The sequence below is a fragment of the Macrobrachium nipponense genome, chromosome 17 (genome assembly GCF_015104395.2).
Source record: "Macrobrachium nipponense isolate FS-2020 chromosome 17, ASM1510439v2, whole genome shotgun sequence".
NCBI classification, from domain to species: Eukaryota; Metazoa; Arthropoda; class Malacostraca; order Decapoda; family Palaemonidae; genus Macrobrachium; species Macrobrachium nipponense.
The window spans coordinates 52752863-52766753 of record NC_087210.1 but is presented as its reverse complement, the minus strand read 5'-3'; the positions used below and the strand labels follow the sequence as shown (position 1 = coordinate 52766753).

At 36.0% G+C, this 13891-nt stretch overlaps 1 protein-coding gene across 1 annotated transcript; it reads right to left on the bottom strand.

The window, feature by feature from the left end:
- Positions 1 to 3376: 3376 nt before the first annotated feature.
- LOC135196224 (large ribosomal subunit protein eL34-like) lies at positions 3377 to 12780 on the bottom strand. Its single transcript, XM_064222870.1, has 4 exons — positions 12656 to 12780; positions 12433 to 12500; positions 3595 to 3792; positions 3377 to 3478 (listed from the first exon to the last, which is right to left on the bottom strand). The coding sequence occupies exons 2-4, from the start codon at positions 12492 to 12494 to the stop codon at positions 3391 to 3393; spliced, it is 348 nt and encodes a 115-aa protein (XP_064078940.1). The 5' UTR covers positions 12495 to 12500; positions 12656 to 12780; the 3' UTR covers positions 3377 to 3390.
- Positions 12781 to 13891: the final 1111 nt, after the last annotated feature.

Genomic DNA, 13891 nt, shown 5'->3' with positions numbered 1-13891 from the left:
TAGTTTTACATACACACTTTACTCTAAGAAGATTGATTAAAATTAATGCAGCAGTTTCTTTACTCGGACCTAAATCCACTTAAAAAAGGGCTGATTACAAAGAAAAACTGACTGATTACAAAGATTTTAAAAATATCAACCATAGTCAATCATGCTTGCTTTAGTGTATTTTGGTGAAAATATGGCATAAAGTGCAATTGTATTTTTCATTTTCAGTAATCTTTTGCAAAAATAGCATTCTTTCATTGGTTAGAATAACTTTTCTGTTACTATGTCACCGATATTGTTTGAAGGTAATGATTTTTTGGCCACTCGCCTAGCTCAAATACTCCTGTACTATATCTCGTGAATTTTAAATCTATGACCACTGGCCATGAATACCTATTGTCATTCCATATGAATGGACCAGCTGATACAAAGACATACATTATAGTATTCCTGAATTAAGCTGCTGGAATTTTAAGTATTAAAAAAAAAAATGATCCAGTACACCATATATGTTCAGAAATTTCACTATTAAAAATTAAATATTCAGTTCACAACATATTAGTTATTATTGTTATTGTGGGGTATTTTTACGTTGCATGGAACCAGTGGTTATTCAGCAACGGGACCAACGGCTTTATGTGACTTCCGAACCACATCGAGTGAAATTGTAACACCAGAAATACACATCTCTGACCTCTCAGTGGAATGCTTGAGAATCGAACTCACGGCCACCGAGGTGACAGGCCAACACCATACTGATCGATGCGCTATAAATACTCTTTATTGGTCATGTTTATCATGTCAATTTTAGTTATTCCAATTCCTTAAGTGCAACCTCGAGAGAATTGACAAGATGAATCCAATTTTTTTTCTGAAGATATATTCGGATGTCCTTTAATTTTTTTCTGGTCTTGAGAATATATTGGGAAAGAGGAAATGCACTTGCATCGCTTTGCCCTATATTCTCCAAGACCCTTTTATAACCACCTGAACTCCTAAGAATTAAATTAAAGCATTGCGATATGGTTTTGGAGGAGGTACTGCTGTAGCAAAATGCTCCCAAGAAGGCTGCCAAGGTGAAGTAAGTACATCAGTAACTAAAGTCTGGTGGACCATTAGGGCACTATGGGCATCACTTCAGGCTCTCTGCAGTGTCCCTTCAGCGGCCTGTACCTTTGTATAAACAAAGGTACAGGCCGCTTTCCACCCACTTGAACAGTTGTTTCGTAGTGAAAATGCAAGGTTTCCCCTCTGTACACATTTAAAACCTTGAAAAGGGAGAGTTAAAATTCCTCCTCTGTCATAAACTTTTCCCCATTAAACAGGAAAGTGGAATGTGGCACATGCCAGATCTGCAGACCATACTTTATATACTGTTGCAATAATTATCAGTATTCACAATTTTGAAGCTGCCGCGCTCACACCCAAGAGCTTTTCAATTTTGTGGATCCAGCTGCATCCACACAATTGAACTTTTGTTGACACATCAAAAAAAAAAAAGTGTGGATGCAGCCTAACTGAAATTTGGAGTAATTTTGGCAAGTTGTGATGGAAAATAATTTTTTTTTTATTTTTTTACCAAAACATGACATTGACTACAATATTGGGAAGTAAGTTTAAGGCATTCATTCATGGCATTTTATTATCTTTTATTCAAGTTCTCTTGCTTGAGAATACAAAAGTAGATAATGCCTAATATCAATGACAAAGTTAAGCACTTCAACCATTTACCATATATAAGAAAGTAAAAAAGGTATTAGGATTGGTATGAAATTAAACTCTTTTTAATGTGAAGAACCAAACAAAATTCTGCAATCGGCCTTAAAGAAAGAAGGCTGCGCGAATAATATACTTTCTCATGAACCACCACATTTGAACTATGAATTTTACTAGTTATCATTCACTTCTTATAAGTTATATATTTCTTCATTATGGTGATAAATAATCCCAATGGGTTCCAGCACTTGGTCTTCGAGACCTAAATTTCATTATAAAAAAAGCAATGAGCCACCAAGCCAGAGTTTGTCATTCCAGACTTGGGGAAAATATTACATGTAGAATGCCGATCGATATAAGTAACCCGGTTTGAATGCAATTCAGACATTTTAGAATTTTTTCATCTTGTCACGCGACAACAAGTCTGTTGGCAATTTACAATCGCAACGTTCTAATTCTTTTTCTTATCACCAATTTATAATTCAACCATTTCAATGTTCATAGGGAGCAGCTAATGTAAAATTCTATCAACTGATGCCATACGGCTTGAGTTTTTGACTTGGCATCTGAATCTGGTTATGAACAAATATGTCATAGGATTTGGCTTTCCCTGCCATTAGGGCAACAGTGGCATCATGTAATGTAGACACCAAAAGGTATTTTATACACTAGCTACAACCCCTTTTCAATGTACCTTCATTTCCATAATCTTTCAGACGTAACTTTCCAACCTCGTAACCAATTGTTTTGTATTGCAACAGATTGCCCTCCTTTTACCACACAATTTCTTTCAACACTGAATTACCTCAAAAGTCGCAGCACTTGGTATAAACTTTATATTCCAATACATGTCCTTGAAATTGGGCAGTAGTGGGTCCCCTAGGCCTTGTTTACGAATAAGTTTCTTTGCCAACAAAAGGTGAGCAAGACCATGCCGTTTTCCTTTTTCGTACATATACATATTAATCCTATAACTAACTAGAACAATTTCATGAGATTTCTGAATTGGACATACCCATTTTAAAGGTAGTGAGCCTTTCTTTACTTTAACAATGTCAACCAAATACATGAATTCTCACTTGTTGCATTATCATACCAAAAATAATGCCCGATTCAACGAATGTGGAAAAGATTACTTGGAGTAGTAATGAAAAACTCACAATCTTGGGAAAAGTCAAGTTAAGTTTTGAAACTATGAAAGAATCCCACGACTTTGCAAAGTGGCAAATTAGGGAGGAGATAATGGCATTGAAGTACAAAGCTTTGCCAACTACACAAACCTTAGTCATAAGCCGTAGAACAAAAGTTCTACTATATTTTTTATTACCGACCATGATTGAACCCTCAATGTGCACGCTGTATGAAGATCTTTGTCCTTTGCATTCAATTATCTCTATAAAATCCACATACTGGATAGGAAGTATACCAAGTCTTGTCTTTCAATAGGGTTCAGTACAAAACTGATATCTATTGGTTTTAATTTGCTGAAACATAACTGGCTATGATTCTCCCTAAACTTTTAGATAATTGGCAGTTTATATCAAATTGTGTAAATGCTAACAAATCTCACTTCATATTTTACTTGCAGCACGCTTTTCCAACTGCAGTTTTAGATTGGCTCTCAATGAAGACATGAACAACTCCAAAATACAGGATGAATGGAAAAACATCAACCATGCAGGAAATTTATTTCTCCTTGGCAATATGGCCCTTCTGAGCTTTCAGAACCTTTACTACAATCTTCTGCTCCTCAATCAAGAAGGCACGGATGATTCTGAAAAAGTATTATTATATAGTTTAGACAATTAATTCATCAGCCATTATATACAAAGCCAATTCTCAATTGTGTAAATAACAACAAAACAACCTTAAAAATACAGGCAAGCTTACCTTTCCCGCACACACTTGTGACACAAGTTGCCACCATATGACCTGGATACTCTCTTTCTGCGATATGAGAGGCTATGTAACTTATGAGGTCGAACTGCAGCAATACCCTTCAATCTCACCTTGCAGTTACCACACTTTGGGGCCTTACCAGGCTTTTTCACATAATGGTAAACTAATCGACCACCAGGTGTCCTCACACTGTAAAGTAAAATAAATATTAAAACCCTCATATATCATTAAGAAACAGTAATAACCATTAGTGCCAATACGTATAGTGATAAAATTTCCTGGAATGGACATCCATCCTAGATTTGGTTTATCACATTTACTTTTGCAGACGTTAAATCTCACAGTTCATGTAATCTGTGGCAGTTATGGGTCTGCGAATATAAATCTCTAATCTTATTCATATTTTCCAATTGCCAAACAAAATTAAAAAAAAAAATAAATAAATAAAAATAAAAATTTAAAAAACCACACACACGAGAGATGTACTGGATGTCTGAAAATGGGATGCCAATAAAATTTATTTTTAAATTAACGGCTACGGATATTTGATGACCATACCCCCTTGAATGCGGATACTTTGTAAAACTACATAATTTAGATAGATTAAATTGTTACAGAATTTTCAGCCAATTACTTCAAATTATGTTACCACATAATATTTGATGTACTAATTTAAAGTAGACACAAGTGATACTCATGTATGTGTATACTTTCATATGAATGTACAGACAGGAACAGAAATACCTACACAAATGTTTTAGTTACCTTAGCACAAGGTTATTTCATGCTCAAAATATATTGAAAAAACATATATAACAGAGAATAAACAGATTTACATACAGAAAACAATAGATATAAATGACTAATGAAATGAATAAATGAACATTTAGCATCACTCTTATTTTTATGGAAAAGACTTGTTAGTGTATAGAAGACGGAGAGGAGGGGAAAGGTAGGAAGAGAGGTTACTGCTTGGAAAGGGAATTTCCCTCCAGAAGGGCTTCAGGTATCAAGGAAATATCTGGGGTTACTTCTCTTGTTTTTTACTGGTACGATCTGAGGTTACTTCCCCAATTCGTTTTTTACTTTCTCTGGACCCATGATGGTTTATATAGCAGTTGCACTAAATAATAATAATAATAATAATAATAATAAACAAATAATAATAATAATAATAAAAAACAACAAACACAAAAGCAGCATGGTTCCCAATAAATGGGATGCTTTGTTTGGATGCTCGACACGGTGCCCTGGATGGAGCGTTTGTGTGTATGAATGGAATGGAATTTGTGATTTTGGCATAAAGTCCAAGTGTATGAAAGCCTCATATACCACATTAAGAAACAATAATAACTATTAGTGCCAATATAGTGATAAAATTTCCTAGAATGGACATCCATCCTAGATTTGGTTTATCACATTTACTTTTGCAGACGTTAAATCTCACAGTTCATGTAATCTGTGGCAGTTATGGGTCTGCGAATATAAAATCTAATCTTATTCATATTTTCCAATTGCCACCATCACTGGGCCAACTTCAAGGTGAAAAAAATAATTATAAAAATAAAAATTTAAAAAACCACACACACACCCCTAAGAGATGTACTGGATGCCTGAATATGGGATACTAATATAATTTATTTTTAAATTTGCAGCTGCGGATATTTGATGACCATACCCTCGCGAATGTGGATACTTTATAAATCCTAATAATTTAGATATATTTAATTGTTAGACATTTTCCACAAATTACTTCAAAAATAATGTTTCCACATAATATTTGATGTACTAATTTAAAGTAGACACACAAGTGATACTCATGAATGTGTATACTTTCATATGAATATACAGACAGGAACAGAAATACCTACACAAATGTTTTAGTTGCCTAAGCACAAGGTTAGTTCATGCTCACTGCACAGTAAGGATAACAACACTCAAAAGCCATTCTTCACAGTAAAGTGAGTGTTTCCTTAAAATTGCAATACACTACATTTGATTACAACTGCTGTAAATGACAAGAAATTACTTAAATATTCTATAACATAGCCACTTATAAAGCATGGTATACAGTATGAAATGTGTAATTGTCAAAACCATAATTTCCAATATGTAAATATAATTAGAGCATTCTAGACCCCCCAAATATATATATTAAAAATATATATATTTTACAGGGAATAAACAGATTTACATACAGAAAACAATAAATAGATATAAATGACTAATGAAGTGAATAAATGAACATTTAGCATCACTCTTACCTTTATGGAAAAGACCTGTTAGTGTATGGAAGACTGAGAAGAGGGGAGAGGTAGGAAGAGAGGTTATTGTTTGGAAAGGTGATAATAAAGAACGGAGCTCCTACAGATTAGTTGGCCAAGGGGAATGTCAGCTAGGTAATCGGCAGAAGGGCTTCAGGTATCAAGGATATACCTGGGGTTACTTCCCTTGTTTTTTTACTGGCACAATCTGAGGTTACTAACACAAAAATAATAATAACGGGGCCCAGTCACACGCTGGTTCCTGGATGGTGTTTCCAAGTGTGTAAACGGAGACAAAATTTTGTAGAAAAGTCTACGAAAACCGAAACGTACAAAAAGAGAAGCTTACGAAAACTGACTGTATACATTAAGCTACAATGTAGGAGTATGAACGACTGATCACTGAGCAGGTGGTGATATCACAATCAGCTTGTGCATTCTCAAACTGCGTATGTGTAGAGAGAGAGAGAGAGAGAGAATGTAGATAATCTGCGGATGTGGATATGGATACATCTCTCTCATGATCATGCCGGTTCATAAAGGTTAAGTGAAGTTCAAGGAGAATGAGAATGACTGTAAGAAGAAAAATCAGTTTGTTAATGCCTTATGTCCATCAGTGGGGAGGAAGGCGGGTTCTGATTCTGTAACTACTTAGTAAGTACTATATATAAAAACTCATCTTAAGATTGCATATTAATTTTTATATGCAGAGATACAGTAGTTATTGGAATACCAGTCATCCTTTTCCGGTTAATCTAACTAGTAAGACACTAGGAAAATCATGAAATGGCTAGGTATTGGCACGATGAAATGGCTAGGTAATGGCACGCGCCCTAAGTAAGGTTAGGGTGGTTTGTGTGGTTAGGTGTGTGGTTAGGTGGCAATCACTTTTTCCATACCATACTGGGGTTCGCCCACGGCCAGGTTACGGCACGCGACGTAAGTGTGGTTAGGTTGGTTCCTTTGGTTAGGTCGCAATCACTGTTACCATATCATACTGGAAGGTCCAGGGCCCCCTCCCAGGTAAGGGCACGCACCCAAAGTCTGGTTAGGGTGGTTCGTTTGGTTAGAATCAGTTTAGTTGGCCAGGTAGCGCATCTCATGCCTGAATGTTCTCTTAGGCTAACTGTGCATATGTTCGGTCTATGAATGTTGAGTAAGGGACAGTTTAGTTACCTAGAATGCGCTTCTCGTGAACAGAACGGTGGCATGCCGTGATCGTCGGTGAGTTGATCCATGCCATGCGGTTGTTTGTTTGTATGGTGCTTTTACGTTGCATGGAACCAGTGGTTATTCAGCAACGAGACCAACGGCTTTACGTGACTTCCGAACCACGTCGAGAGTGAACTCCTATCACCTGAAATACACATCTCTCACTCCTCAACAGAATGGCCGAGAATCGAACCGTCGACCACCGAGGTGGAACGCTAATACCATACCAACTCCGCCGCCAAGGCGCCGAGTCATGCGGCTCTCTCTCTTTCTCTCATTGGTATGTGTTCACCCTCCAAATTGGGTATAAGAATTACACAAAACGTGGAAATAGTGCATTCTTAGCATGTAAACATTAAAGGTTACATTTATTTCTGGCATAGTTATTTTCAAAAAATCAAAGTACTCAATAGACTTAAATCAATGAAAAGCACTAAAAAACAATCCACTTATCCGTAGTCTGCTCCACTATGGTTTTTGGCAGCCAGATGTACGACAAGGTTAGAAACATTGGATTGTATCTACTTTAGAAATATGTAATTTTTCGGGGGGTAATTTGGTTGCAAAAAAGGGGTAATACACATGAATTAAATAAACATTTGGAAATAACAAAGTAAAGTTGAACTAAATAATGTGTGAAGTAAACAATTAAGGGAATAAAACTTTGCAGTGTCGTCGTCATCTACTGATCATAACTGTGTTTGTGGAGTGCGCGCTTAGGAACCAGAACAGCATCGTGATTCAAGTGCAATGTGGAGTACAATCACATAAGCACTGTGGAGTTTCAGTTGTGATGGTAGGGAGGATAAAACCACTGATTACAAGGTAAAAATGAATTCAGTTCAAACCATGCCCCGGGAATAACAAGTTTCATACTTTCAGTAATATCTGCAACAAAATGTTTTTATTGTGCTGATTACAACAGCAATCTTGAGTAAGATCAATAAACGTTACATATCTATGCTAACACTGTTCAAATGAGTGCTGGGAAAGATGGTGTCCATCCGTGACCAAACCCATCCAGTCACACGATAGCCGCCATATTGGATTTCAAAACTGCCTTGAAAACATATTTTACGAAGAGCGTCACATGCTTATTTTAGTTCGTATGGGGCTTTCACATGTCACATTATGTTGACAAAACTTCAATCTTCTGAATGGTAAGCTTAGAGTTGTAGTTGTATTCTTGTTTCACCAATTAAATAGAGTGAATAAGACCCGTCCAGTGTGACGCTTCTCGTCATCTTCTTCTACCCCAAAGACAATACACGAAAGATGGGAAACTGACTATTAATACCATTAAAAAAAACATCATCCAACCCGTCAGAATGCGCGCCATCTATTGATCATGCCCTCAACTAAAACTCGGCTGTGGCGTAGCGCGGCTTTTTTAAATGTTAAAATTTATTCTTATGCTGCAATAAACTTCTCTTTATAAATTATTGAATACTAAATCGATTAATATTGCTTGTTAACATGATTATAGAGCTCTATCATAGCTTATGACTTATATATTAGGCATTTCTGAATCATTAAATAAAATCCTTTAGTTAATGTAACATTAATTGCTAAGTATCTTTATCAAAAATTGAGAGGGCAGTTAACGTTAATTGCTAAGTATCTTGATCTAAAATTGAGAGGGCAGTTAGAATGAAACAAACTTATTCTCAAATTATCTTATTAGTTCACCAATATAGTATACAGTAATTATTTTCCTTTTTTGCGGCTTGTGCTTATGATTGTATACTGTACATAAAACAATACATATGTGTCAGACAAATCTAAGAAGCTAGAGGAATGAATACAGTTTATTATATTTTATGATTATTTATTAAGCTCTTGATCAAGTCAGAACCTATTTATAACTATTTATTAAAATCTCATAGCCCAATTGTGGGAGTTCTCAAAAATGCATATTCAATTGGCACCCTTTTATGAAGGTAATGTAACCAACACTTCTGCCTGGTATTTTCTAGTAAAATGCCATTTCTGCAAGAAGCATGCACATTCCTAAAAAAATTAGAAAAAATTATTCTAATTGACTTGAACCATGTTTCTTTTTGCAACATGTACAGTACAAGCAAATATCATAGGTTTTCACAACTTGTTTTGCCAATTTATTACTACTGTATTACTGCGTACATTTGCTGCCAAATGGTAAATTTACTTTGGAATACTATGTGGGGTGTTGGTACAATTGCAAGATTTCATTTTAAAAATTGAACAATTACGAGCATATAATGCAGAAACATAGATGAAACGGTAAGAATGGATTTTGTGGGAGCAGATATGCTGGTTTGCATGTAATTTTTTTTTTATTTTGAATGCTTTTATCCATACATATAGGAAAATTCAATCATAGATTAAAAGGTTAGTGAACTTGAAATTAAAGTAAAACACTCTAACTTAACTAACCTACTTATGCTCTCCCATATGAATGTTCCCACAAGATCCATCCTTCCTGATGAAACAACTTTGGTTTGCTAAATAGTTGCTTATTACTGAAAAATTAAGGTAAACATTTATAACTACAACCCAAGGGTAAGCTGCTGAGAATATAACATAACTACAGTATATATACAGTATATCAAAGTTGCTGTGAGTAGCCTATCTGGAAAAGGCATGGAGACCCAACATTCACGAATTGTATGACAGTGATAGGAATTGGTATGGTTATTTCATATTTCTAGAGATTTTCAAGATATGCAAATATAACTTAAAGGTATTTATTTGAAATACAATTGACGCCAGTAAATAAGAAAATATAGTTTTTCAAGTTGATTTTGATATGTTTTGCAAAATAGCTTCATTTCCATTGCAAATTACTGTTGACATGGTAGGTAACTGTTGGCATGGTTATGGTACTGCTGATATGGTTAGGTTTACTGTTGACATGATTAGGCTACTGATGTACACCACCAGGAAGGTTAGGTTGGTTGTTGGGGTTTCAAATGGCAAATATTTTTTTCTAGTCGAAAATATATTTTCTTTCCGCTTAGAGGCATCCACCGTATTGTAAATATTTTCCAATATTTATTTCGGAATAACACTGCACCGACATTCAATTTTGCTTTGGTCTATTTTATTTCTTCATTTTCTCTAAAAGTCATCATGTACTTTGTAACAGATGTAATGATTTTATTACCTTTCTTTATTCTGAGGAAAAGCATGAAAAATCAGATGGGGAAAATCATTTTTCGTCCTATTGCAAACCACACACGGGTGATGATGGCTACGCCGACTCATGATTGAAATTGAATGCCCCGCTTAGTGAAAAAGTAAACAAACAGACTATGTAGGCAGGTGCAATGCCAACGCCATCTTCATTTCATGCCAGGTACTAAATTGTATGCGGCCGATGCGGCTGTAGCTTGAGCTTCCCATCTTTCGTGTATTGTCTTTGCTTCTACCCAAACAACTGTTTACGCCTGGCTTGTTGCTGGTGAGAAATCGTGTTTCGATTGTTGTGATAAAAGTGCTCCAGCGTCTGTGGGTACAAGTGGTGTGCGGATTTATCACAGGAAATGGAAAGTTTGTTGACACAAGCGACTCCGTAAACATCGAGATGGCGTCAATCTTCGAAACATTTTTAGTTGTAAGTAAAAATTTCTAAAGCGTTTTGGTGAGATTTCCACTGCCGTGGGCGCCATTTTCAGTACCCTCTGTTTAAATCTTAAAATTTGGCCTTAATTTCTAACTTTGGAGAAAATACTTACTTCGAAAGGAGAGTAGAGGTCTTTAGCTCCGTTTCTCACCAACAACAAGTCGCGACTGATGCCCATCTCGGGTGTCAGGACGCGTTATAATGTACTTTTTCGGAGGGTGGCTTGCGTTGATTGTAGGTGGCCTGCTTGGCCTGCTGTGATGTTCTACCCTAAGTGCTGGTAAGAGGTGGGTTTACGATTGTTGTGATGAAAGTGCCCCAGCGTCTATGGGTACAAGTGGTGTGCAGATTTAGCACATGAAATGGGAAGTTTGTTGACACAAGCGACTCCGTAAACATCAAGATAGCGTCAATCTTCGAAACATTTTTAGTTGTAAGTAAAAATTTCTAAAGCGTTTTGGTGAGATTTCCACTGCCGTAGCCACCCTTTTCAGTACCCTCTATTTAAATCTTAAAATTTGGCCTTAATTTCTAACTTTGGAGAAAATACTTACTTCGAAAGGAGAGTAGAGGTCTTTAGCTCCGTTTTTCACCAACAAGAAGTCCCGACTGATGCCCATCTCCGGTGTCAGGACGCATTATAATGTACTTTTTCGGAGGGTGGCTAGCGTTGATTGTAGGTGGCCTGCTGTGATATTTTACCCTAAATTTGAGTCAGAATCGGGTTACTTTTTCAATGACGAATATTTTCAAATTACTCATACTGATGTTTTACTATTTATTTAAATAATTATCTTAGTGCACCATCGTCGTCTTCTAACAAAACAGTAGTTTCCTTAAAGTTGTGGTTAGGGACCATGTTCCGATTGTTGTGATGAAAGTGCCTCCAGCGTCTGTGGGTACAAGTGTTGTGGGGATTTATCACAGGAAATGGCAAGTTTGTTGACACAAGCGACTCCGTAAACATCGAGATAGCGTCTTCTAAAATATTTAAGCGTAAGAAAAAATTTCGAAAGCGTTTTGGCGAGATTTGCACTGCAGGGACACCCTTTTCACTACCCTCTGTTTAATGCTTTAAATTTGGCCTTAATTTCTAACTTAGGAGAAAACTTACTTCGAAAGGAGAGTAGAGGTCTTTAGCTCCGTCTCTCACCAACAACAAGTCGCGACTGATGCCCATCTCCGGTATCAGGACGCGTTATAAGTACTTTTTCGGAGGGTGGCATGCCGTGACCGTCGGTGTGTTGGGCCAGTCCATGCGGTTGTTTACCCTAGATGAGGTTCACTAGGAAAGGTTTAAAAACGATATCGATACCTAGCGGTAGTTTGCTGTTCTGCAGTTTTGCCCCTGAATGTCCTCCAGTGAGGCTTCATTACAGGTATAAAAAAAGCTACCATCCTGTCATAACAATGGAGTACCTTGGTAGTTCAAAGCTATCAACTTAAAAAGCATGAGAAATATTTGGGAAATGAAAATTATACGTTTTTTCGTTGAATGATGCTGATTTAATTGGTTAACCATCAAAACAATGACTCGAGGCTCTCAGTATAACTGGGATTGGCCTGTCGTAGTGGACAGTCACTGCAGACTAGGCATACGCTACTGCGAGTGGCCTAGGTATAGTCACAAATACCAAACTTCTAGTGTGTAACCTTTCTATCGTATATGACAAAAATTACTTGTGAAGACACTACCAAACTTGTGGCAGACATTAGGTTTATAGCAAAACTAAGCCAAATGTTACTCACATCTTTCTTCGGTTGCTTGCGGTGTTGTAGGAGAGCCTCCTACGGAGAGTGAGGCGAACCATTTTTAACTGTAAACGTAAATAATAACGTTATCATAAATCTTCATATCTTACAAACACAATATTTACAACATCCACACCACTTATCAACTACTAAAACATTGCTAAACCAAATTATCGAATGGATGAATGCCGATGAAAACTATTTGTTGGAGATTGCTTACTTGGTTCGCTACGACGGTGTCTGAAGAAGGAAAGGCTGGTCGGTTGTACTTGTACTATTAAGCTAACACAACGAAAACGTTGCTTCGAAATTCTACGGGATAACTAAACAAGAAATGCATGTCCATCGGTATGCTACTACCCCTACATTTCATAAAGATCCTATTCAAGTGAGGTATATTGCCAGATCAGTCAATTATTGATAAAATAGCGAATTATTTTTAATACAATTGGTCTGGATAACCTTAAACAATAACAGTATCAGTATCTCGCCTACTTTCATGAAGAATGGTACGTATAATCAGGTATGGACCAGGGAATTTTCTAAACTATAATGCTGCAGAATTTTCGAAGCCATAGTGCTGTATGAAAATATCATCCGATGTATTGTTGCCTTGTAAAGTAATTTCAGTTTACATACAAGAAACGGGCTAGAGCCATGTAACACAATTGTAAATACAATCAACCTTAGGAATTATGTTAGGGTATTGTATTAGAAATAATCTTAATACATCCACCAATAATATATATAGCTAACATCATTATTTTTATTTCTTAATTATGATCCTCTAATTGTCAATGTATCAAGGCATATTTCCATTTTTATTATTGTAAATGATTAGTCAATAATCACATTAATGGTTGTTCTAGATAAAGTTACACATTTAGATTTATGATGATCTAATTTTCTTATGTCACTGAGTAATAAGGATTCATATTATACTAATAGTGAAAGAAATCACGAAATAGGCTCGTTTTGGATAATGATATACATCTCAATTACTCTTTTCACTAGAATTTACAATAAAAAGGAGATTTTAATTTTGAAATACAGGCGTTTTTGGCCTTTTATTCTAATATAATAGCCTACCAACTTAAGTAACTTTTGGATTAATCTGTCCACATTATTGTAGATTTTCTAAATACTTGTATGAAACACTGACTCTTTAAATTTGACTGTCAGTTTTTCCTTTAAATTTTATATATTAATAATAAATGGCTTTATAATTAACGGAACAAGAACAGTAGTAAAGACAAATTTTAGGAAGTCGGTTGCTTTTCAAGTTAGGGTTAGATGACATCAGGACCCAGATTTAAGTTTATGCCGCTTCCTAGATGTGCTAGGAAATATTCCATCTGCTGTTTGCAGATAACTGGTTTTGATAGCAGAAACAGAATAATTGCAAGAGATGTATATGGCTTGGTAGGAGAGCCTGGAAAGAGTAAGATTTAATAAG